The sequence below is a fragment of the Salvelinus alpinus genome, chromosome 7 (assembly GCF_045679555.1).
Source record: "Salvelinus alpinus chromosome 7, SLU_Salpinus.1, whole genome shotgun sequence".
Taxonomy (NCBI): domain Eukaryota; kingdom Metazoa; phylum Chordata; class Actinopteri; order Salmoniformes; family Salmonidae; genus Salvelinus; species Salvelinus alpinus.
Genome location: NC_092092.1, coordinates 20,650,510 through 20,674,101, shown reverse-complemented (window position 1 = coordinate 20,674,101; position 23,592 = coordinate 20,650,510). Strand labels below are relative to the sequence as shown.

General features: G+C 44.3%; 1 protein-coding gene across 2 annotated transcripts in view; it reads right to left on the bottom strand.

The window, feature by feature from the left end:
* Positions 1 to 3,303: 3,303 nt before the first annotated feature.
* The window catches only part of LOC139580554 (fibulin-7), a 23,592-nt gene continuing 3,303 nt past the window's right edge, over positions 3,304 to 23,592 (bottom strand). The window contains exons 2-8 of one of the 2 annotated variants that reach the window (XM_071409369.1): positions 21,784 to 21,946; positions 19,081 to 19,257; positions 12,048 to 12,173; positions 11,523 to 11,729; positions 10,409 to 10,546; positions 5,415 to 5,553; positions 3,304 to 4,682 (exon numbers count right to left, since the gene is read on the bottom strand). In XM_071409369.1, coding sequence (XP_071265470.1) covers positions 4,310 to 4,682; positions 5,415 to 5,553; positions 10,409 to 10,546; positions 11,523 to 11,729; positions 12,048 to 12,173; positions 19,081 to 19,257; positions 21,784 to 21,946 — 1,323 coding nt within the window. In that variant the 3' untranslated portion in view covers positions 3,304 to 4,309. The remainder of the gene's footprint in view (positions 4,683 to 5,414; positions 5,554 to 10,408; positions 10,547 to 11,522; positions 11,730 to 12,047; positions 12,174 to 19,080; positions 19,258 to 21,783; positions 21,947 to 23,592) is intronic. The other variant, XM_071409370.1, reaches the window with a different exon arrangement.

The window sequence follows — 23,592 nt, the reverse complement described above, 5'->3', positions numbered from 1 at the left end:
TGAGTGCTGATCTAGAATCAGTTTTGCATTTTAGATCCTAATGAATACGATTACATGAACAGGGGGTACCTGATCCTAGATCATGAGGCCTGTTTCTTTGAGGTCCCAATGTCACATTTGTTTCTCTGATGCTGGCTGGGGTTGTGTGTTAGCTCAGTTCCTGCTATGTTGGAGGTTTTGAGATAGAGGGAGGGAGAGAGAGAGAGAGAGAGAGGAAGAAAGAAAGAGAGACTGTAGGGAGTTCTACCTGGAGACAAAACAATCACACAGATCCTCATTATCCTCTCTCCTCTCTTCTCATCCACTGTTGGACTAACTCCAGACATTTATCCCACATGAAAAACTATCCACCGCCGACCTCCCCCTTTCCTGCATAATAAATATAACCAGAACAAAATGCCTCCTCTATGTCTTTTCATTCTGAAATAGCCCACTGACAAAACTCTCACTGCTTTTCTCTGTTTTCATAAAGGGACTCACGTACCGGGGGAAAGAAAGGCTCTACTGTTTCCCTTTCTGAATGACTTTCTGGTTTTCCATAGAATTCCATATGTTTTGTTATTGCAGGAACATTTTGAAATAGGTACAAAAGCAAAGGGAAAGAGGGTGTCTACTGTTGTTTCAGGAGGATGGAGAGCACATGGTCGACGGGCGATGCTTTCGGAATCTGGAGAATTTGGAATGTTGGAGATTATTTCTTCCTTTTGTGTGAAAAGGGAAAATTAATACAGGATGTGAATGCTGCAGGTGTTATGTGACATTGGCCAGCTTTCCACTAAAATCTGATAATGTTAATGTGTCTCTTTTGACACAGTGACAGACAACATGCTAGCACACAGAACTTGTTAATAAACCCCTGTGCTTGGCTTTCTCCTTGATGCCTTTACTCCAAGGAATGCATAGAGTATGTATCATTACTTCTAGGGCAAATGTATGTTGCCCAGTTATATAGTCTAGTGTAGTGGCTTAGTTATGTAACCCAGTTATGTAGTCTAGTGCGGTGGTTTAGATATGTTGCCCAGTTATGTAGTCTAGTGTGGTGGTTTAGTTATGTAGCCCAGTTATGTAGTCTAGTGCAGTGGTTTAGTTTGTAGCCCAGTTATGCAGTCTAGTGTAGTGGTTTAGTTATGTAGCTAAGTTATGTAGTCTAGTGCAGTGGTTTAGTTATGTATCCCAGTTATGTAGTCTAGCGTAGTGGTTTAGTTATGTAGCCCAGTTATGTAGTTTAGTGCGGTGGTTTAGTTATGTAGCCCAGTTATGTAGTCTAGTGTAGTGGTTTAGTTATGTAGCCCAGTTATGTAGTCTAGTGTAGTGGTTTAGTTATGTAGCCCAGTTATGTAGTCTAGTGCAGTGGTTTAGTTATGTAGCCCAGTTATGTAGTCTAGTGTGGTGGTTTAGTTATGTAGCCCAGTTATGCAGTTTAGTGCAGTGGTTTAGTTATGTAGCCCAGTTATGTAGTCTAGTGTAGTGGTTTAGTTATGTAGCCCAGCCCAGTCAGTACTTAGCTTGGCTGACACGACACACGTCACTCACAGCGCAGGGAGAGATGTGAGCACACTGGTCTAGAAAGGAGGCTATTTGTTAATGCAATATTCACTCAGAAATAGAGTGACGTGTTTGTTTGGTTCTCTCAAATGTGATTTTTTTCCTCTGGGGTTGAGACCTCTCATTGTTTGTATTTGAAAATCCAAGCATTGTAATGGAAGGGGGTGGCGCTCGGGGGCTGTGTGTGGCTGTGCATGTGGGTGTTTGAGTGAGAAAGACACAGAGAGACAACCAGTAAAAGTACATTATCGATGCATTGTGCCGACAACATCAAAGAGCCATTCCAAACTCTGAAGTCAGGAGGACTTGGAGAGTTAGGTGTTACCCAGACTAGTCAGCACTCTCCTCTCCAACTGTCTCCAGCAACATCCCCATGCTCTGAACTTTAACAATACATGTGTGCATCATCAAACAGTCCAAGCTAACAGCTTCAAACGAGTACAGCAAGCTGAGAGCAGGAGGCGTGTTACTAATAATTATAAAAGGAAGTCTTGAGTTGGCCATTAAAGAGCATTGTCATTTTGAGTCAGGGGTGTAGTGCGTATACGAATATGGCATGTTTATCTCTTTTCTCTCTCCCCCACCCCTCCATCCCTCCACCCTGGAAGCTTGCGGTTCTTTTGATCTTCTTTATTGCAATTTAATCCCTGGGACGGGCGAAGATGGGAGTGGAGGAGTGGCGAAAGACAGAGTAAGAAAGACGAGAGAGAAAGGACATGTGGTGAACATTACGCCCCCCCCCCTCTCAGACAAATATATAATTGAAAAACACATTGAGGTATATCTTTCATTTCCTGATGGCTATTTCTCCAGTCAAAATGAAGCTCTGACCTGACATTCCTTTGGTTCTAATACTAATCAACAGTCCAGTATGTACAGGCTTTGACCTGCATTCTGGTCTGTACTGCCAATGGACTTTCCTGATAAACATTTTTTTTTCTCTTTCTGATCAATTCTATTTTAAACCTATAAACATTGCTGATAATATTGCTGATCACTTAACTTTCCTCACTGTATACTGTATTTTGGGATAGGGACATGGGCTGATCACTTGACCTTCCTCACTGTATTTTGGGATAGGGACATGGGCTGATCACTTGACCTTCCTCACTGTATTTCGGGATAGGGGCATGGGCTGATCACTTGACCTTCCTCACTGTATACTGTATTTTGGGATAGGGACATGGGCTGATCACTTAACCTTCCTCACTGTATACTGTATTTTGGGAAAGGGACATGCGCTGATCACTTGATCTTCCTCACTGTATACTGTATTTTGGGATAGGGACATGGGCTGATCACTTGACCTTCCTCACTGTATTTTGGGATAGGGACATGGGCTGATCACTTGACCTTCCTCACTGTATTTCGGGATAGGGGCATGGGCTGATCACTTGACCTTCCTCACTGTATACTGTATTTTGGGATAGGGACATGGGCTGATCACTTAACCTTCCTCACTGTATGCTGTATTTTGTGATAGGGACATGGGCTGATCACTTGACCTTCCTCACTGTATACTGTATTTTGGGATAGGAACACGAGCTGATCACTTGACCTTCCTCACTGTATTTTGGGATAGGGGCTGATCACTTTACCTTCCTCGCTGTATTTTGGGATAGGGACATGGGCTGATCACTTGACCTTCCTCACTGTATACTGTATTTTGGGAAAGGGACATGCGCTGATCACTTGACCTTCCTCACTGTATGCTGTATTTTGGGATAGGGACATGGGGTGCAAATCAGATCAAACTAGTAGTGTAGGACTGTCTTTATTTCATGTATGGAGAAATAGTTGTGCAATAATAATGACTTATTAAAACATTAGATGGCTGATATATTGTACATTGCATTGGCAAGGCCGCCAAATCACTGTAGTTACCATGTAATAATTACATCATATCTTAATTACATACTGAATATGAGCATAGTGGAAATATGCCCAAGTACAATATTACTGTTTCTATTGTAAAAATAAAATAAAAAAATGGGAAAAAAACACTCTTAGTTGTTCCAAGTGTTTAGGTCCTATAATCAAGAAGCAAGTCAGTAAAAAACAGGTGTAAATGATACAAATTGTAAAAGCACACTGCATTGAATCACTGAGTATGTAACAATAAACAACAGCAACAAAATATTCAGATAAATCAGAGCCATGTTATACCGGGTGTGCATCCCAAATGGCACCCCATTCCCTACATAGTGCACAATTAAGTTGTGCACTTAATAGGGAATAGGGTGCCACTTTGGACGCAGACATTGGTTCATGTCTCTTAAAGGACTACTCTGTGACATTTACAGCCGTTTTTGATCATCAGCTTTAAACGAAAACTAAGTAAATGAAGGAGTGGGCCTTTAAACAGATCTAGCCAATGGTATTCCACATACATGAGCGCCGCCTCCGGTCACTATGGCAACCCCAGGGCCCAACTCCTGAGCGAATGAAAGAAAAATAATATTACCATTCCATTACCACTTTGTCAGTTTGTTTCACAAATGTTTACTCACTCACATTCATTAACTCACTCACTCAATCAACCATTCATTCATTTCAGTTACATCCTCACTAATATACTTTATAGTCAATGTCAGTCCAAACAATTCTGTGTCTGTCTCTCTCATTTTCTTTTAACTTCTCCTTCTCCCTCTGTCCTTCTCACTCGTTTCTCCCTCCCTCATCCCTCTGTCCAATGCTCTTTTTTTTCTCCTCCTTCCTTCTGTCCCTCTCACTCGCTCCTCTGTCCTCTGTCTGTAAATCCTCCTCAGAAGTCATAGGCCGACACAAGAACATGCACCTTCGCCACATGCTTAGCCTGGAAGGTGCGCTCACTATACTCGGACATATCCACATCAACGCTGATATCCTGCGGTCCTCGTAACCCCTGAACCAGGATCAGTTCACCCGTCTGGCGGTCCGACCTTTGCATCACGAACATCCCGCGGCTGTTGCCCCCAACGATGCCGAATCGCAGGCTGTCGGGGCCGGGGCGGCCGGGGGCGGCGGCAGTCGCCATGCGGAACAGGGTAGCCGGGGTCTGGAGGTTGGAGGGGAGGGAGAGGTAGTGGAAGGAGACCGTCTTAGGAGCCAGGTGACAGGAACGACTCTCCATAGGGCAGGGGTTCCTCTCACACTGACTGTGGGGGAGAAGAGAGGAGATGTTGATGTAATTTTGAGAACAATAGGCTCTAGTGACATGAACATACAAATGTGTACACAGCACACAGAATCAAACGCACACAATCTGGTACCATCATTTACAAACAGAGAACAATTCATTCCTTTCCCCGTTAGAACTCAGTCAAGTATCCCTGGTCAAAGTGTTTGAAATAAGAGACAAAATGTTTCAGTCCTGATTCATCTTGTATGAAGAAACTTTATTGTTTTGAGATTTTTTTACCAACATACTTTGTTTAAGTCGTACTGGTCTGGTTTTATGAGCATTCCTATGAGACACACGTCTTGCAGTGACTGTATTTGTTTCCCTAAAACATAGCAATTGAATAAGTATGCAGAAGATACACTGTATATCTCGCTATCCCTCTAGATTGGAAACTTAATACTGCGCAAAAATAAAACGCTTCTTCAATTAGCTGCAGAGTGGACAATATTATCATTGGAAATTAGAAGAAAGCTGTCTGTCTCTTGAGAGTAGTGGCTCTATCACAGGATTAAGAATAGCACGCACGCACGCACGCACGCACGCACACACGCACACACACACACACACACAGTATCCACCGCCAACTCCCTCTGAATTGGTGGAATGCCTACAGTAGGAATACTGGGGGTCTGACCAATTATTCTACTGCTGGGGGAGGAATAATACACACACAAACACCAGGGGGTGTCTATCTGTATCTACTTACAAGGGAGACGTCTTGACGTAGCTGATGTTGCCGTGTGATCGGGGACACTCCGGGCTCACACACTGGAACCCTCCTCCTGTGTTGATACATGTTGTTCCTCTACTGCAGTTGTGCTGCTGGGTCAGACACTCATCCACATCTGGAGGACAACATGAGAGAAGGATGCGAGAGATGAGAGAGGGAGAGGGAAGAGAGAGGGAGGGGAAGGAGAGAGAGAAAAGGGCAAAAGAGAGGAAGAAGAGAGCAAGGGGGAGTGAGAGAGAGAGAAAGAGAGAGGGGGGTTGGGACAGAGAGAAAGAAAGGGAGAACGAGAGAATAAATGAAACAGAGAAATAAAGATTGAGACGTCCAGCCTCTGACCCGCCCGACTGGCACCCTGCTTCGTGGTTAGTGTCGTCTGGGCTGGCGGGCAGGAGGGCTACACTAGAGGACTGTGGGACTGACTGTTTATTTGGTTGTTCAGTTTAGTCTCCCCAAAACGACTCGTCTCACGTATTCCTTATGGTCTGTTCTGCTGGGAAGTAGTGAGGTCATCTAATCTTCCACTGGCCAGCAGAGAAGTTACCGCTTCATAAGCTACAGGGGAGTTGATGAAACTGGACTGGGGAGTAGAGACTATGGTCAGGCCAAAGACAGGGCACATCCACAGAAATACATACAGCCACCAGCCTCCTCTTTCTCTTTTGCTCTCTCCCTCCTCTCTTCCTTTCAAAGGGTCTCCATCCATACCATCCATAGCTAAGCTAATACACTGCAGAGCAATACCTCCCTCCACCACCATCGCCCTTCCTTTCCAAAGACCTCTGAAGCTAAATAAACCATGAAGATGTTTGTTTATCCCTTCTCTTCATCCCTCCATTCCCTCGCCTCTCTCCTCCATTCTCTCATTCCACCTTTATTAATCCTCCATAGCTAAACCATGTTTGTTTATTCATCCCTCCCTTCTTCTCTTTATCCGTCTTTCACCCCCCCCTTCCATTCCCTCATTCCACCTTTATTAATGTACTGCAAAGCCCCACAACACCACCAGCCACATTATACAGAGCCAGGACCCAGGCTGTGTCTAGCTGGGTCACTCCTACAATGCGCTGCCTTTTCTGTTCCCAGGAAATGTTGTGTAAAATGTAGATTCCAAAAGGCTTTAAATATAAGGTCACGTGTCCTTTACCTTAAAAACAGAAAAATATAGATCTTGAAAAGGAATTTTATGCATTTTTAACACTTTTGTCAGTGGATGTAGGTGTTTTACCGTGTTCCCAAGACCCCGGGTGTTATTAATCAACTTCTACGAGAAATACAAGCCATAAAATATTCAAATATATTTCAAATCTTTCTTCATTATTTTATAGTCTCAGTTAAAATCTCTCTCATCAAAACGTTTTTTTCATTATTGTATTTTTTATTATTGTATTTTTTATTATTGTATTTAACATTTTCTGTGTGTCCCTGATATCACTTCCCACCCTGTTAGTTTGTAGTAATTATCATTTAGAAGACAGACCCTTCCCACAATGACATCACGTTCAGAAAGTGCCATAATTTTTTGGTTGGAATATCAATGGTGCAAAGCTAGACAAGACTAAACAATCGGTTTTATCTATTTTTCATGATGCTAGTCTGTTTGTCTCACTCATACATTTCCAGCCTGTTAGCGTAAATTCTATCGCAAAAACGTACATCATAAATGTCAGTACTGGCCGATGTCATAACGTAGGAGGTTGTCTTCTCTCAAATGAGCCATTGATCATATTTTTTGCGATATTCCTACCTTGAGAAATGTGTAATTTAACAGAGGGTCTGCTTCTTCAGTCCAGGGTGAGGCACATCGATCTGCAGGTTGAACATGGTGAGCTTGTAGACTCCTAAATTGATAGTGCAGTTTGTTTAGGCGATTCTACAGCTAACTAGCTACTTCACGTGCTGATATTGACTTTGGTATTATTGTGTGTAGCTACGTTTGCTAGCCAGTCAGCCCATAGAGAGTGTATTGCATAGTGGGTTTTGTAGTCGACTTGAGCTGCAATAGATTTCGACAACAATTTCACATTTTATTTAACTAGGCATGTCAGTTTAAGAACAAATTCATATTTATAATGACGACCTATCCCAGGCAAACCCGGACGACGCTGGGCCAATTGTGCGCCGCCCTATGGGACTCCCAATCACAGCCGGTTGTGATACAGCCTGGAATCGAACCAGGGTCTGTAGTGTCACCTCTAGCGCTGAGATGCAGTGCCTCAGATCGCTTCGCCACTTGCTACCAACTTTGCTATAATGACAAAATGAAACATTTCTTGACAAAAAATATTGGAAATTATAGGAATGAGTGGTTTTGGGTGGATGTTTCCTTTAATCTCAATCACCCACAGATATATGGCTAATTTAGGCTCCAAATTTCCACCCTGTTAGGACTATGCAATGACTGTATGGTATTATGCACCTAGAGATTTAAGTGCCTGAGCTTGACCAATATTTTTTCTGAAAGTCCTTTTTCTGATAGAAAACTAAACAAATGAAAAATATATAGGCTACTTTTTCCCCCAAAAGTGATGTGGTCCAAAAGGCTATAGATGGTATGAAAGACACAGCCATCAAATCCTTGCTTCCTCTATACTCCATAATTGTTTACTCAATTCCTCTCAAACCACAAGGAAGCAAGGACACAAGGATTTGACAGCTAACGTTTTCAGCCCCAGCCCCAGTCTGGCCCTCCCTGCCTGTAGCTTTGTAGTTATAAGCCCAGCTCTGCAGCTCCATGCATAGCGCCACAGCCAAAAACCCATGGAAATGAATGGGCCATTGTCCTCCATCCCCTCCTACTAGAAGTCCTCACCGGTCCAAAAAGCTGGATCCGTTCCGAAATGGATCCGTGGCTTTCCCACCCGACCCGATATATATATATTTATTTTAATTTTTAAATGGAGACCAGTTCTGAACTAAACCCATGACAGTCACACCCATTCTGAAAAGCACAGTGGAAAACAGACCCAGTTTGGGATTTGACTGACCCATTCAAATCCTGAGAGAAAGAGAGAGAGAAAGACACCTTCAACTCGGCGCTGCCAGCGCCATCAATAAACAAGCGATATTGGCCAAATGATCCACAGTTATTTGTCCTTAAAAACTGCCTATAACAAACTGCCTATACTACTAGCTGTATTTCGATAGTAGTCTTTTGTTTTATTGGTTTTTACTTTCCTAAAACAATAGTTGTCTACCTCACAGTTAAGCTGTTGGAGATTTGAGCGACATGCATCAAGGCATTGCACGCATAAGGCCTAAGCGTCCACTGTATGATATTAATATAAAAAATATATATATTAAAGGAGACAAGCTTAGGCCTAGCCCTAGAGAGACGGAGAGGAAGATATAGATATTCCGGCGCCATGTTCCAGACATCGACATGGATTTATTTTTAGTTGTCAGATAGGCTACTACTGCTATACAGATATAGGTGTACAGAAGGATGCTAATTCGTGAATTTTCATTCAGAATATATTTGATATTGGTAGGCCTAAAACATTCTTCCTCTCAAGCTTTTAGATTAGATTCACTAGAATCCCCATGAGCCGAAGGCAATGGCGACAGCTAGTCTTATTGGGGTCCGACACATAACGAAAAATACATCACAGACAAAATACTTTACATTTAAAAACATTAACATGTGGTGTGTGTGTGTGTGTGTGTGTGTGTGCGTGCGTGCGTGCGTGCGTGCGTGTGTGTGTGCATCTAGATGAGTCCATTGGAGCCAGTTGGAGTGTCAGTGCGCACTGCATTCATAGGCCTGCTGTAGCTAAGCCTAATAATAGCCATACCATACCAAACTTTCACAAAAGTTATTTAACTTTATTAGGGGTAATATCAAAAGTAACTCATGCCATTGTTTATAAGGTAAATACAAACATGTTATTATATTGCGGCATTACATTAATTACCAACAAAGTCCAATTCCTACTGTAGGCCTACCCAACAAATGACAGCAAGGCTAATACTATTTATTTTACAACAGGCCTACTTTTAACCTGAAACTAAATACGGAGTTCAAAACACAGTTAGAACTTACTTTAGCCATGAAAATGTCTCAACAAAAAGAAACAAAACACTTTTTGAATAGTCCATTTAAATAACTGGTTTAGATTATTAAATAGACTTACAATAATCATCATCATCATCATAATAACCATAATGATTTACAATAATATTAACGACTAAACAATTGATAATAAATACGAAAATAAATAAATGAAAGTTAGAAAATTGCATCAAACCAGAATAGCGAGTTGCACACAGACACGTAAACGTTTTTCTCATCTTTGTCCACTACAAAATTCAAACTTGTCCCTGAGGACTTTCCCCTTTTCGGCTTCTTTTCACTATACTCTTTCTCCTCTAACTGAACATTTTCTTCAATGAAAAAGGACTCCCATCTTCGCAATCAACAGTAACCTAGGCCAAGGCTCCTTTCACTCGCTCTCTCTCTCTCCTCAGCAGCAGGCGCACTTGAGGCGGGCAGCCTGAACCAGTTTCAGCTGGATATAAGCTATACGTTTTATTGAGTTGCAATTGTCTGGCACAGATAACAAACTCGCGCAGCTCTCATCACACAAACACTACATTAACAGAGGACAGGTACAATCGGGTCGGTCCGTAAATACATTTTAATTGCACATACCAGAGACACCAGGCAATTATATCAGACCCGGATCCAAGACAAATGTCAGAATTTAGGACCAGGACCACCACTTGGGTCCCTGGTGGTTCTCGGAATTTCGGGTCTGTTGAAACCATGAAGACCTCTACCTTCTACCTTCCCTACCGCCCTCCATCGCCTCCTACCCTCCATCCTCTCCTGCACCACTTCCGCCCTCCATTCCCTTCTACCCTCTCTTCTGCCCGCGTCCCTCCATCCCCTCCTACCCTCCCTTCCCCCCTCCATCCCTCTATCCCCTCCATCCCCTCCTATCCTCCCACTATCCTACCCTCCTGTCACTCACCTTCACAGCTCCTTCCATCAGGCAGCAGCTTGTAGCCTCTGGGGCATGAGCATTGGTAGGAGCCTGGGACGTTGACACACTCATACACACACAGCTTGCCCCCCTGGTCCAGCCGGTACACCTCACACTCGTTCACATCTGGGAGGAGAGAGAGAGGAGGGGAGGAGAGTGGTTTTATTTGACCCTTGAAGTTTTCTGAGCAAAAAAAACGACATTTATTTATTTTCATGGTTGGACATAAAATACTGTAAAACACCAGAAAATCAGCTCCAAGTGATTTTAATTTTGGATATCTGTTCCCAAGTATTCCCATACATAATAGAGATACGTGATTGTAAAAAATGTAAGCAAGGTTTGAAATGATTGTTTTAGTCAAATATATTGTATATCAGTCTACAAATGACTTGTAATTATGTTCCAGCCCCCTGACCATCCGCTCAAGAAAGAAATGGCCCGAGGCTGAATGTAGTTGATGATCCCTTCCCTAGAGTCATACATTTACCAGGATCGAAACAGGAATACAGGATAGAAGGATAGAAAGAGAGGAATAGGTGGAAGGATAGAGAGGGATACAGTAGGTAGAAGGATTTGAGCTAAAGGGCAAAAGGCCCTCTGTCCAATCTCTCATCTGTTCTGTCTGGCTGTCTGGGATGGGGTAAGGAGAGAGTAGTTTAATGCCTAATTAAGAGTTAGGGACCAATAACATGACATCTCTGCAACAGCACAAGAGATGGAAATGGCTGTTCCAGGGTCTAGACACATAAACTATGGACATTACAGCCATGTCAAGCAGCAGACCTGGGTTCAAACAGTATCTGTTATCTTTCAAATAGGAAGGTGGAGATACCGCCACCATATTGCTTATAACTATCCAATCCTCTCAGATCCTAACTAGTGTTTAGTGGGTAGGGGCTAGATGCTAGGGGTTGTTTCTGGAAAAGGCCGGTCTTTCCCTGGCAGATGGAGTTGTCTGAGGTGCCACTCATATGAAACACAACATCACAGCGTTGGGCTCTGTCCATTTTGGCATAGCCTGATTAAACCAGATTGAACAAAACTAACCAGGCTAACATAACCAAACTAACCAGGCTAGATCACTGTCTGACTGTCTCACCCTGGCAGATGCTGTTGTCCGAGGTGCCACTCATGTGAAAACCAGCGTCGCAGCTACAGTGTTGGGCTCTGTCCACCTTGGCACAGCGGGGTCGTCGACTAAACGCAGGGTCGTCCATGACGCTCCACTCAGGTGGCGCTGAACGCGAGAGAGGGAGAGGGAGGAGCTTAAACTTCGCCCGGCGGCCTGGAGAGGGCCTGTGCACCACTGGACAACGCAACCACAACCACGCACAAAAAGCACAGGCACAAATACAACCACAGCACAACCACAACCCAACCATGCAGACGTACATGACAATACATTGGCAAACAACAAAGACAAGGACATACACGTATCAAGGACTTGACAACACATACACAGACATAACACAACACATACAACAATGCACAGATATCCACAAATACAGTATGTACAACAGAACATCATATGTGATATAGCAACAAATAGCAATGTCATGCAATTGTCTCTAGGTCCTATGTCCTATGGTAGGGTCTTAGGTGTATGAAGTCTGGTACTGCTGACCTGTCTGTGTCTGGTGCTGACAGTTGGATCCACTCCAGCTCTGTGGACAGGTGCACTTGTATTGGTTGACTCCCTCTACACAGGTCCCTCCATTCTGGCATGGGTTACTGGAGCACTCACTCACATCTATGGACATAAGGGAGAGGTGAAAGAATGAAAGATTTCCTGACCAAGATGGCTGCCCTGTAGTCACATTGCCTAGAAAGCTCATGTCGATTCTAGTGTTCTATTTAATTCTGTGGTTGACACTGTTCTAAATACATACATCATGTCTCACACACGAATGAGCATACTGTTAGCTCTCTACTTGTCTTAGTCCCATCTAGGGGCTGTAGGTCTGCTCTCTGTCCAGGGGATGGGTGTTACCTAATACAGCAGATTTAGACCAGACTAACCTGGTGGCATCGTTTACAGACAGAGGACAATTCATTCCTTTCCCCGTCAATACTCCCCTTCAAGTCTCCAGCCTCACCGTTCAAAGTGCTTGAAATGAGAGATGAAATGTTTCAGTCCTGATTCATACTGTATAAAGTGGTGTTGTTTGAGCTAAATGGACTTGCAAAGATGGGGAATGGATGGATGGTGATTTGGGGGGTTGTTGTCAAAAAAGTTCTCCAGAGAGCGTTGGCATGGTTTTATTAGCATTATGGTTTTAATGGTTTTATAATGGTTTTAATTCTTGTAGAATTGTAATGTTAGGAGGCACATGCCTTCCACTGACTCCAAGAGTCTGTGTTTATGTAACTGCTTATAACAAGTGAAAAACTCCCTAGAAGAGGTTTGTACTGATTTTGTACTTATAAATATGAAGAAAAGGTTATTCTTCAAACGTGGAAACTTAATCCATTACAACAAAAACACTTCTTCAATTGGCTGCAGAGTGGACAATGTTATCATTGGAAATGAGAAGAAAGCTGTCTGTCTCTTGAGAGTACTGGATCTATCACGGGATTAAGAATAACACACACACACAGACACAGACACACACACACACACACACACACACACACACACACACACACAGACACACACACATCCTACTCTACCCTCATCCCCCCTCCCTGTATCCACCATCACCTCTCTCTGAATTGGTGGAATGACTGGAGCAGGAGTACTGGGGGTCTGACACATTTTTGTGGATCCTTTGTTCGAACTTTCAGAGGCAGCCCCATTCATCCCTGGTGCTACACCAAAAGGTTGATGCCGGAGAAGAGGGAACAGAAGTGGGGTTCTATTCAGACTCAGGCGGCGAGCAAACCATCAACATTCAGTTCCTGGACAATAAAGTAGATGCGCTCAGGGCGAGGATCTCCTTCCAGAGAGACATAAGGGACTGTAACATACTCTTGATTTCTTTCTTTTTGTGTGTGTTTACTTGTTTGATATTTTACTGCATTGTTAAGAGCTAGTAACATAAGCATTTCACTGCACCCGCTCTAACATCTTCTAAACTGTGTACCTCGAACAATAAACTTTGATTAGATTTTTCTTCTGCTAGGGGGAGGAATAACACACATACACGTCCCATTCAGGGTGACCTTGTTTGAGCTGGAGCAGCCCCTGAAAGCCAGGCTGAAAGGGAGAAGGCAGCCCATCCCGTGAGCCCGCCGGCTGGCCAACTAGAGGGGTACCAAGCTTCACATAAACCGATAAGGGGATCAGAAGAAAAGGCCCATTCTTCATCGTGGCTGGAGCTCAGAGCCCTCACTGAATGAACCCCTCGTTAAAGTGGCATTAAATGTCTCAGAGGACACAGAAAACACCTGTACTAGACTGCATTCCAGGGGGGCGCATTCCCCTATTCCCCTTCCCCTCTCTGTGTTGCTGCTATTCCCCCATAATAACGACTACGTCACAAATGGCATTATATTCTCTATGTAGTGCAATTTTGACCAGGGCCCATAAGTAGTGCACAACACAGATAATATGATGTAATTTGAGATGCAGTCCAGGATTGGCAGCAGGGCTACTGTAAGATTACTAGCCCCTTCTCTTTTTTCTGTTCCTCTCTTCAGTCTCTTTGTCCAGGGGTTCCAGAAGGCAGAGGTTAAGTTCATCCATGCTGTTCCTCTCTTCAGTCTTTTTGTCCAGGGGTTCCAGAAGGCAGAGGTTAAGTTCATCCATGTTGTTCCTCTCTTCAGTCTCTTTGTCCAGGGGTTCCAGAAGGCAGAGGTTAAGTTCATCCATGCTGTTCCTCTCTTCAGTCTCTTTGTCCAGGGGTTCCAGGAGGCAGAGGTTAAGTTCATCCATGCTGTTCCTGTCTTCAGTCTCTTTGTCCAGGGGTTCCAGAAGGCAGAGGTTAAGTTCATCCATGCTGTTCCTCTCTTCAGTCTCTTTGTCCAGAGGTTCCAGAAGGCAGAGGTTAAGTTCATCCATGCTGTTCCTGTCTTCAGTCTCTTTGTCCAGGGGTTCCAGGAGGCAGAGGTTAAGTTCATCCATGCTGTTCCTGTCTTCAGTCTCTTTGTCCAGGGGTTCCAGAAGGCAGAGGTTAAGTTCATCCATGCTGTTCCTCTCTTCAGTCTCTTTGTCCAGGGGTTCCAGAAGGCAGAGGTTAAGTTCATCCATGCTGTTTCTCTCTTCAGTCTCTTTGTCCAGGGGTTCCAGAAGGCAGAGGTTAAGTTCATCCATGCTGTTCCTCTCTTCAGTCTCTTTGTCCAGGGGTTCCAGAAGGCAGAGGTTAAGTTCATCCATGCTGTTTCTCTCTTCAGTCTTTTTGTCCAGGGGTTCCAGAAGGCAGAGGTTAAGTTCATCCATGCTGTTCCTGTCTTCAGTCTCTTTGTCCAGGGGTTTCAGAAGGCAGAGGTTAAGTTCATCCATGCTGTTCCTGTCTTCAGTCTCTTTGTCCAGGGGTTCCAGGAGGCAGAGGTTAAGTTCATCCATGCTGTTCCTCTCTTCAGTCTCTTTGTCCAGGGGTTCCAGAAGGCAGAGGTTAAGTTCATCCATGCTGTTCCTGTCTTCAGTCTCTTTGTCCAGGGGTTGCAGGAGGCAGAGGTTAAGTTCATCCATGCTGCACGCACATATTTCATTACAGCACCACGGCCCATAGTCTAATAGCAGCAATTATGTTAAGCATGCTATTGATGGCTCACATCTCTGCCAGCCCGGCCATCGCTACTGGCACTAGCCGAGACATTCCAACTTGCATTCCAAATGGCACCCTATTCACATAGGTCTCTGGTCAAAAGTAGTGCACTAAATAGGGAATAGGGCGCCATTTGAGACACATCCAAAGTGGTACAGTCAGTTCAGTCAATGTGAGCTTAGGTCTCAAAGGAGACGGTGATGTTGATGTTTAAAACGACCAGGAAAAGACACAACTTGCACAATATCATCTCTGTGGATGGGTTCTAAAGGGGGTAGTCCTATACATATATAAGATGTCTAAATTTAGAGTTTGGCTTTAAAAAAGCACTATTGAGAGAGAGAGGATAAAAAATGTAAAATATGTGGAAAAGGAGTTTAAAAATATCCCAGGGAGTGAAATAGGTCTATACATCTGTACCTGTCCTGTGGTCAGGTGGCCCCGGGGAAGGCAAATAAACGCCATGGGATTAGGAGAGGAGTCAAAATACAGTTAACCCTCAGAGGCAAAGACCTACCTCTTTCCCTCTTTCATTTTCTCTCTCCCTCTCCCTCTCCCTCTAGCTATCCCTCTATAGCACTCTCGTTCAAAATACAGTTAGCCCACAGAGCTAAAGACCCAGGGACTGTGCCCTCCTTCTATCCTTATTTCTCATTCCCTCTCTCCCCGTCTATCTATCCCTCTCCCTCTCGCTATCTCTCCCTCTCTCTCGATCTATGCCTCTCCCTCTCTCTCCGTCTATCTATCCCTTTCCCTCTCTCTCGATCTATCCCTCTCCCACGATCTATCCCTCTCCCTATCTCCCCCTCTATATATCCCTCTATATATCCCTCTCCCTCTATCTATCCCTCTCCCTCTATCTATCCTTCTCCCTCTCGCTATCTCTCCCTCTATATATCCCTCTCCCTCTCTCTCCCTCTATCTATCCCTCTCCCTCTCGCTATCTCTCCCTCTATATATCCCTCTCCCTCTCTCTCCCTCTATCTATCCCTCTCCCTCTATCTCTCCCTTTCTCTCTCTCGCTCTCTCTCCCGCTATCTATCCCTCTCCCTCTATCTCTCCCTTTCTCTCCCTCTCCTTCTCTCTCGCTCTCTCTCCCTCTCTCTCTTATAAGTCAGGTATTTTTCCCTCTACACATTTTCACACTCTTCTCTCTCTTTTTCTGTTTTTCTCTGTTTTTCTCTCTCTCCTTGTCTTTCTCCCCCTCTATCCCTCCATCTCTTCCCCTTTCTTTCCTCATATTCTCTTCCTCTATCTCTCTCTATCTCTCTTTTCCTCTCTTTTTTTCCCTCTCTCTTCCTCCGTCATCAATCTTTACAAGTCTACAGGGCCCTCTGTCTGAACAGACTACTCTAGATTCTAGAACAACAAAGGGTCTGGGTCGCAGACGCCAGATTTCTGAACAGTAGTGTTCTTTTAACAAACTAAACAAGCTCAGTCAGAGCAGTTCCTTACAGGAATGTCTGTCTGTTAACTCTTCAGTCGGTCTCAATGTATTTATTTTTTGCTCAACTCTGAGTAGTTGAGGGTGCACTGTCTGGCACAACCCAATAATTAATGCAGGGCTGGGTTAATTTCATTAGGTAGAAAATTAAAGAAAACAGACTGAAACAGAGAGGGACTACCTGGAATTGTCCAATGAAAAACTCACATTTTTCGTGGTTAAACATTTTACATGGCATGCCCCAAAGAACACGGCCTAGATTTAGTTTTAGCCAACTGTATTTTTGTAGCCACTGCAGCCACTCTGACCACAGTTTTATCAGAAAATCTTCATAGGTCAAATTGTGAAGAACAGGATGGTAGTTTAAAGTGATAGTGATGTCAGTAGTAAAAGCTAAGCACTAACAGGTGTATGGATGGATCGCCACTGTGCAGACACATACTTTGGAAACACGGCTTCAATACACCACCGCACTCTAATGTAACATTAGCACGTGTTAAACATTCTGACCTGTAACCATCCCTCCTTACTCTTTACTAACACCCCTGCCCTCTCTGCCCCTTCCTCTGTCCCCCTCTCTGCCCCTTCCTCTGTCCCCCTCTCTGCCCCTTCCTCTGTCCCCCTCTCTGCCCCTTCCTCTGTCCCCCTCTCTGTCCCTTCCTCTGTCCCCCTCTCTGCCCCTTCCTCTGTCTCCCTCTCTGTCCCTTCCTCTGTCCCCCTCTCTGCCCCTTCCTCGGTCCCCCTCTCTGTTCCTTCCTCGGTCCCCCTCTCTGTCCCTTCCTCTGTCCCCCTCTCTGTCCCTTCTTCTGTCCCCCTCTCTGTTCCTTCCTCGGTCCCCCTCTCTGTCCCTTCCTCTGTCCCCCTCTCTGTTCCTTCCTCTGTCCCCCTCTCTGCCCCTTCCTCTGTCCCTTCCTCTGTCTCCCTCTCTGCCCCTTCCTCTGTCCCCCTCTCTGCCCCTTCCTCTGTCCCCCTCTCTGCCCCTTCCTCGGTCCCCCTCTCTGTCCCTTTCTCTGTCCCTTCTTCTGTCCCCCTCTCTGCCCCTTCCTCTGTCCCTTCCTCTGTCTCCCTCTCTGTCCCCTTCTCTGTCCCTTCCTCGGTCCCCCTCTCTGTCCCTTCCTCTGTCTCCCTCTCTGTCCCCTTCTCTGTCCCTTCTTCTGTCCCCCTCTCTGTCCCTTCCTCGGTCCCCCTCTCTGTTCCTTCCTCGGTCCCCCTCTCTGTCCCTTCTTCTGTCCCCCTCTCTGTCCCTTCTTCTGTCCCCCTCTCTGTTCCTTCCTCTGTCCCCCTCTCTGCCCCTTCCTCTGTCCCTTCCTCTGTCTCCCTCTCTGTCCCTTCCTCTGTCCCCTTCTCTGTCCCTTCCTCGGTCCCCCTCTCTGCCCCTTCCTCGGTCCCCCTCTCTGTCCCTTCCTCTGTCCCCCTCTCTGTCCCTTCTTCTGTCCCCCTCTCTGCCCCTTCCTCTGTCCCTTCCTCTGTCTCCCTCTCTGTCCCCTTCTCTGTCCCTTCCTCGGTCCCCCTCTCTGTTCCTTCCTCGGTCCCCCTCTCTGTCCCTTCCTCTGTCCCCCTCTCTGTCCCTTCTTCTGTCCCCCTCTCTGTTCCTTCCTCTGTCCCCCTCTCTGCCCCTTCCTCTGTCTCCCTCTCTGTCCCTTCCTCTGTCCCCTTCTCTGTCCCTTCCTCGGTCCCCCTCTCTGCCCCTTCCTCGGTCCCCCTCTCTGTCCCTTCCTCTGTCCCCCTCTCTGTCCCTTCTTCTGTCCCCCTCTCTGTTCCTTCCTCTGTCCCCCTCTCTGTCCCTTCCTCTGTCTCCCTCTCTGTCCCTTCCTCTGTCCCCTTCTCTGTCCCTTCCTCTGTCTCCCTCTCTGCCCCCCTCTCTGTCCCCCACTCTGTCCCCCACTCTGTCCCCCTCTCTGTCTCCCTCTCTGTCTCCCTCTCTGACGCCCTCTCTGTCTCCTCTCTGCCACCCCCCTGTCCCCTCCCCTCTGCCCACCCTCCCGTCTCTGTCCTCCCCCTCTCTGTCCCCCCCGACTGCTGATAAAAGGTATTTACAGTAATAGCAGTAAATTCCAGTGCGTTGTGAAGACAGAGTCCATGGCAGCAGCACTAGTGAAATAGCAACAGGAGAAGAGGAGTGGTGTGACCTTTACAATTTACAGTGACTGGCTGATGTAAACTAAAGTCATTTTAAAGAGGAACATTTGTGTAGGAAATAGCAAAACTGCAATGTAATGTGTGAGATGGGCTCTGGTTTCAGGTGGACAGACAGACAGTGGACAGACACATTGGAACATTGTTACTAACTTACTGCCAAATTAAGATATGGTGGTGCAATGTGTGCGGGTCCCATCTCTTCCAAGTTTTCCTCAGCCCTGCACCACCTAAAGTGATGTGTGTTTGACTATATTGCCCATTTGGACAGACAGACAGACAGACAGACAGACAGACAGACAGACAGACAGACAGACAGACAGAGACAGACAGACAGACAGACAGAGACAGACAGACAGACAGTAATGTACCTTTACAGATGGTGTTGACACCACTCCAACTCCCGTTCTCTTGACACACACGTGTCCCGGGGCCCACCAGATGGTAACCATGGGAACAGGTGAAATGGACTTCATGACTGATGAAATACTTGGAGCCAAACTTCGTCCCGTGGACAGGGGCTTCCAGGGAGGGGCATACAGAGGGAGCTGAGGTAGAGAGAGAAGAGGGAGGGAGGACAGAGAGGTAGAGGGAGAGAGGAGAGAGAAGATTGTTACACATGTATGCATATGGAGTCGTGCACCCAGCATCCTGTGGTATTTAGTGCCTGAGGACATACACATGTCAACCGGGTACTGTTGGTGCTGTAGGACTCTAGGACCACTTCATGGGAAAAGACTGACGCAATGCCTCATTTCATCCAACAGATTACTGCTACTAGCCGTTTTGGAGGCGAGGGGAAACCAACAATACCAGTTCTAAAACTAAATAAAACAGCTACTTGAAATAGTTCTCAACAAATGACCATTTTATTGAGAGAAACTAGGCCTACTACAAATGCATAAAGGATAAAATGGCAGCAATAATAGAAAAGAATTCCACAAATGTACAGAATTGAAAGCCAAGGTGTTGTAATTACACACTGATCAAATGTTCCCTTCCTTTAACTGTACAAAAATATGCCTGAAAGATGAGGTATGTTGGTTATGTTTCAAAATGCTGATTCCTGCCATACCTGTGTTCTGGAGTTAGCCTACCACTTACAATTGAAAGCCAAGGTTTTAATGTAATTAGATCAGTATGTGCTTCTTTTCTAAATCTGTATCTAAATAAAGAGGTTTGACCTCTAGTACAGTACAGCTTACGCTTTTGGGATAAACACCCCACACCCTGTCAATTGCATAATATTGTACCTCCCAAAGTAAAATTGTATGGAAATACTGTAAGTGGTAGGCTAAATCCGCTATAGAACACAGGTATGGCAGGAAGCAGCATTTTGAAACATAACCAACATACCTCATCTTTCAGGCATATTTCTGTACAGTTATGTCACGAATATCACCGAAGGTGGCTCCCCTTCCTGTTCGGGTGGCGCTCGGCGGTCGTCGTCGCCGGTCTACTAGCTGCCACCGATCCTTTTTTCCTTTTTCATTTGGTTTTGTCTAATTGTTTTCACCTGTTCCTTGTTGGGGTTTTGGGGTGGTTGTTATTTAAGTTCGATTAGCCCGCTTGTGTTTGTGCGGGCTTGTTTTTGTATTGTGAGAGGTGTTCTTTATTTATTATGGGTTTTCCGCTGTCCGGTTTGATACCAGAGTGTACTTAGGTGGAGTGTATTACGCCTATGTTCGGCGTTACTTTTTGTACCTTTTTTGGTTGGACATTAAAGCGTGTTTTTCCCCGTATCCTCTGCTCTCTGCGCCTGACTCTACACCCATTCACTCTTTGAGCGTTACAAGTTAAAGGCAGGGAATGTTCTTACTGTGCTTTTAGTTTTCATCTAACTGAAAGCACAGTAAGAACATTCCCTTCATTTGACTGTACAAAAATATGCCTGAAAATATATATTTTTTCCAAAGATGATTGGAAGCACAGTCTTTTCACTGTCCCCAAATTTAAGAAAGCATATAGTATTATATAGAGACATTATTGCACAGAAATCCGTTCCATCTCATATTGCTCAAATAAACAGCAAACCTGGTTTCAAAATAACCTGGCTTCACAGATAAAGCAACACCTCACAGCACAACGCCTCTCCCCTAGATAGTTTCTGTGTATGCATTGATATGCAGGGTACGTGTGCTGTTTTTAAAAAATTATGTCGTTCTGTCCTTGAGCTGTTCTTGTCTCTTAATGTTCTGTATTATGTAATGTTTCATGTTTTGTGTGGACCTCAGGAAGAGTAGCTGCTGCTTTTGCAGCAGCTAATGGGGATCCTAATAAAATACCAAATACCAAAATACCCCACTCTTATGCATAAAAAAATTCAGGGGATTTAAAAAAATCTAATTTAATGGGAGAAAGGACAGTGGTAACTACTAGAAGACCAACGATTTCCACATTGACCCAATACTGAGGTTTATCTACTAAAGGGTCAACATCAGGTCGAAGAGAGTTCACATGTCATTTAAGTGCTATGCAGAAGCTTGGGTTTCAGTGGGAAACTTTCAACTTTAAGCTAAACTTTCAAATTTAACTGTTTCCTTATTTTGTTGATTTAGTGACCACAAAACCAGGAAGGGGGATGTGAATCCCATCAATGCACATTATGGTAAACAATACTGACATGGTAAACAATACAATCATTTCCCCAAAATCCAATGATGGTAGACCACACACTACTCCCTAGCCTCTAACACTCCTCCCCTTACCCTCTGGTTAGGATGTTATGTCTCTGCAGTAGAGCCACTCCTAAGGACAATGGAAGTAGGCTAGGCCAGGCCCAGGCTAGGGGATCTTTAGGCCTGTGCCTGGGCCTGGCTCTCTAAACAAGGTGCATAAATAGAGGAGAAAAGTGGAGTAAATTGAAAGACAATCAAAGTAGATTTCTATATTGAAATCTATATATATTATATATATATATTATATCTATATATGCTATATTGAGGAGAGACAGCTAGAGAAAGAGAGCAAGATAGTGTAAAGAACCCATAGGCTGATCTGTACATGGCTATATAAGAGCTTGATTTCAGGTGCTGCAGAGTGGTGGAGAATGGTTATACTCTCGGTCTACTCACCAGCCGACTGATCGGCCTGAGGCAACTTGGAGACTGAGTTCTGTAGGGTTGCCAGTTTGGACTTCATGATGCGTAGTCCCTCTGTGAACCTCATCTCCTGTCCCTTCAGAAACTTCTCCATCTGACGGAGAACACCAACCACCTGGTGTTTATCCATGCAGTTCTAGAGACAGAGAGACACATACAGTACATGTTAACCACAGGAGGTTGGTGGCACCTTAACTGGGGAGAACGGGCTTGTGGTAATAACTGGAGCGGAACCAGTGGAATGGTATCAAATACATCAAACACATGGTTTCCAGGTGTTTGATGCCATTCCATTTGCTCTATTCAGGCCATTATTATGAGCCGTTCTCCCCTCAGTAGCCTCTTGTGATGTTAACATAAGATATCATAAAGTTAAATACATGTATAACTGCTCAAACATGAAAGCAACATGAAGAACATGGTTCTTGGTGGTGTTTGTCCATGCAGTTCTGGAAAATAATGAAGCGCATACCAGTACAGAACTGGGAAATTAGAAAATAAGGAGTGTTGGCTTCAGTTTTACAAGCCACAACCTATTTTATTCTTAGTCACACACATAACCAAATGTTAAAACAACAAGTATTTGAAGATATTAAACCATGTTTAATATCAATTCAGTGGGAAGCATATAAATAAACCATGATTTGCACTATGACAGTATTATAACGCAATTAAAATGAGCAAGCTTCAATAAATCACAACTTCCAATAAAATCCACAAAATGTGTAATCGTCATAACATATGAGAAGAGGCAGGTATGATTTAACAAGCCAAGCGCAGCTGTGGTAGTTAATGACATCACCCGATCAACTCCAAGGTCACGTCCCAAATGGCACCCTATTCCCTAAATAGTGCACTACTTTTGACCAGAGCACTATGGGCCTTGGTCAAACGTAGTGCACTATATACACTCTTAGCAAAAAGGGTTCCAAAAGGGTTATTTGGCTGTCCCATAGGATAACCCTTTTTTGTTCAAGGTAGAACTCTTTTGGGTTCCATGTGGAACCAAAAATGTGTTCTTCAAAGGGTTCTCCTATAGGGATAGCCGAAAAACCCTTTTAGGTTTTAAGAGTGTAGGGAATAGGTTGCCATTTGGGATGCACACAAATCCAACTTCAAAATGTCTGGTGGTGGGTGGGTTCTGTGATGGCTGTGGTTACAAATATTGACATTCCGCCAGTGTTCCCTAGCATTTCCAACAACCGTCGCCAAAACAAATCCCAATCCAATTTCACAGCTGCACAGGTGTTTTCAACAAGACCAATAACATTTATATCATTGTAGTATTATTAGTGGTGGAAAAAGTACCCAACTGTCATACTTGAGTAAAAGTATAGATACCTTAATAGAAAGTTACTCAAGTAAAAGTGAAAGTCAGCCAGTAAAATACTACTTGAGTAAAAGTCTAAAAGTATTTCGTTTTAAATATACTTAAGTATCAAAAGTAAATGTAATTGAAAAAATATACTTAAGCATCAAAAGTAAAAGTATAAATCATTTTAAATTCCTTATATTAAGCAAGGCGGACGGCATCATTTTCTTGTTTTTTAAATGTACGGATTGCCAGGGGTACACTGAGTCTGTCAGATCAGAGGCAGTAGGGATGACCAAGTGTTCTCTTGATAAGTGTGTGAATTTAACAATTTTCCTGTCCTGCTAAGCATTCAAAATGTAAAGAGTACTTTTAGTTGTCAGGGAAAATGTATTGAATAAAAAGTACAATATTTTATTTGGGAATGTAGTGGAGTAAATGTAAAAGTGGTCAAAAATATAAATAGTAAA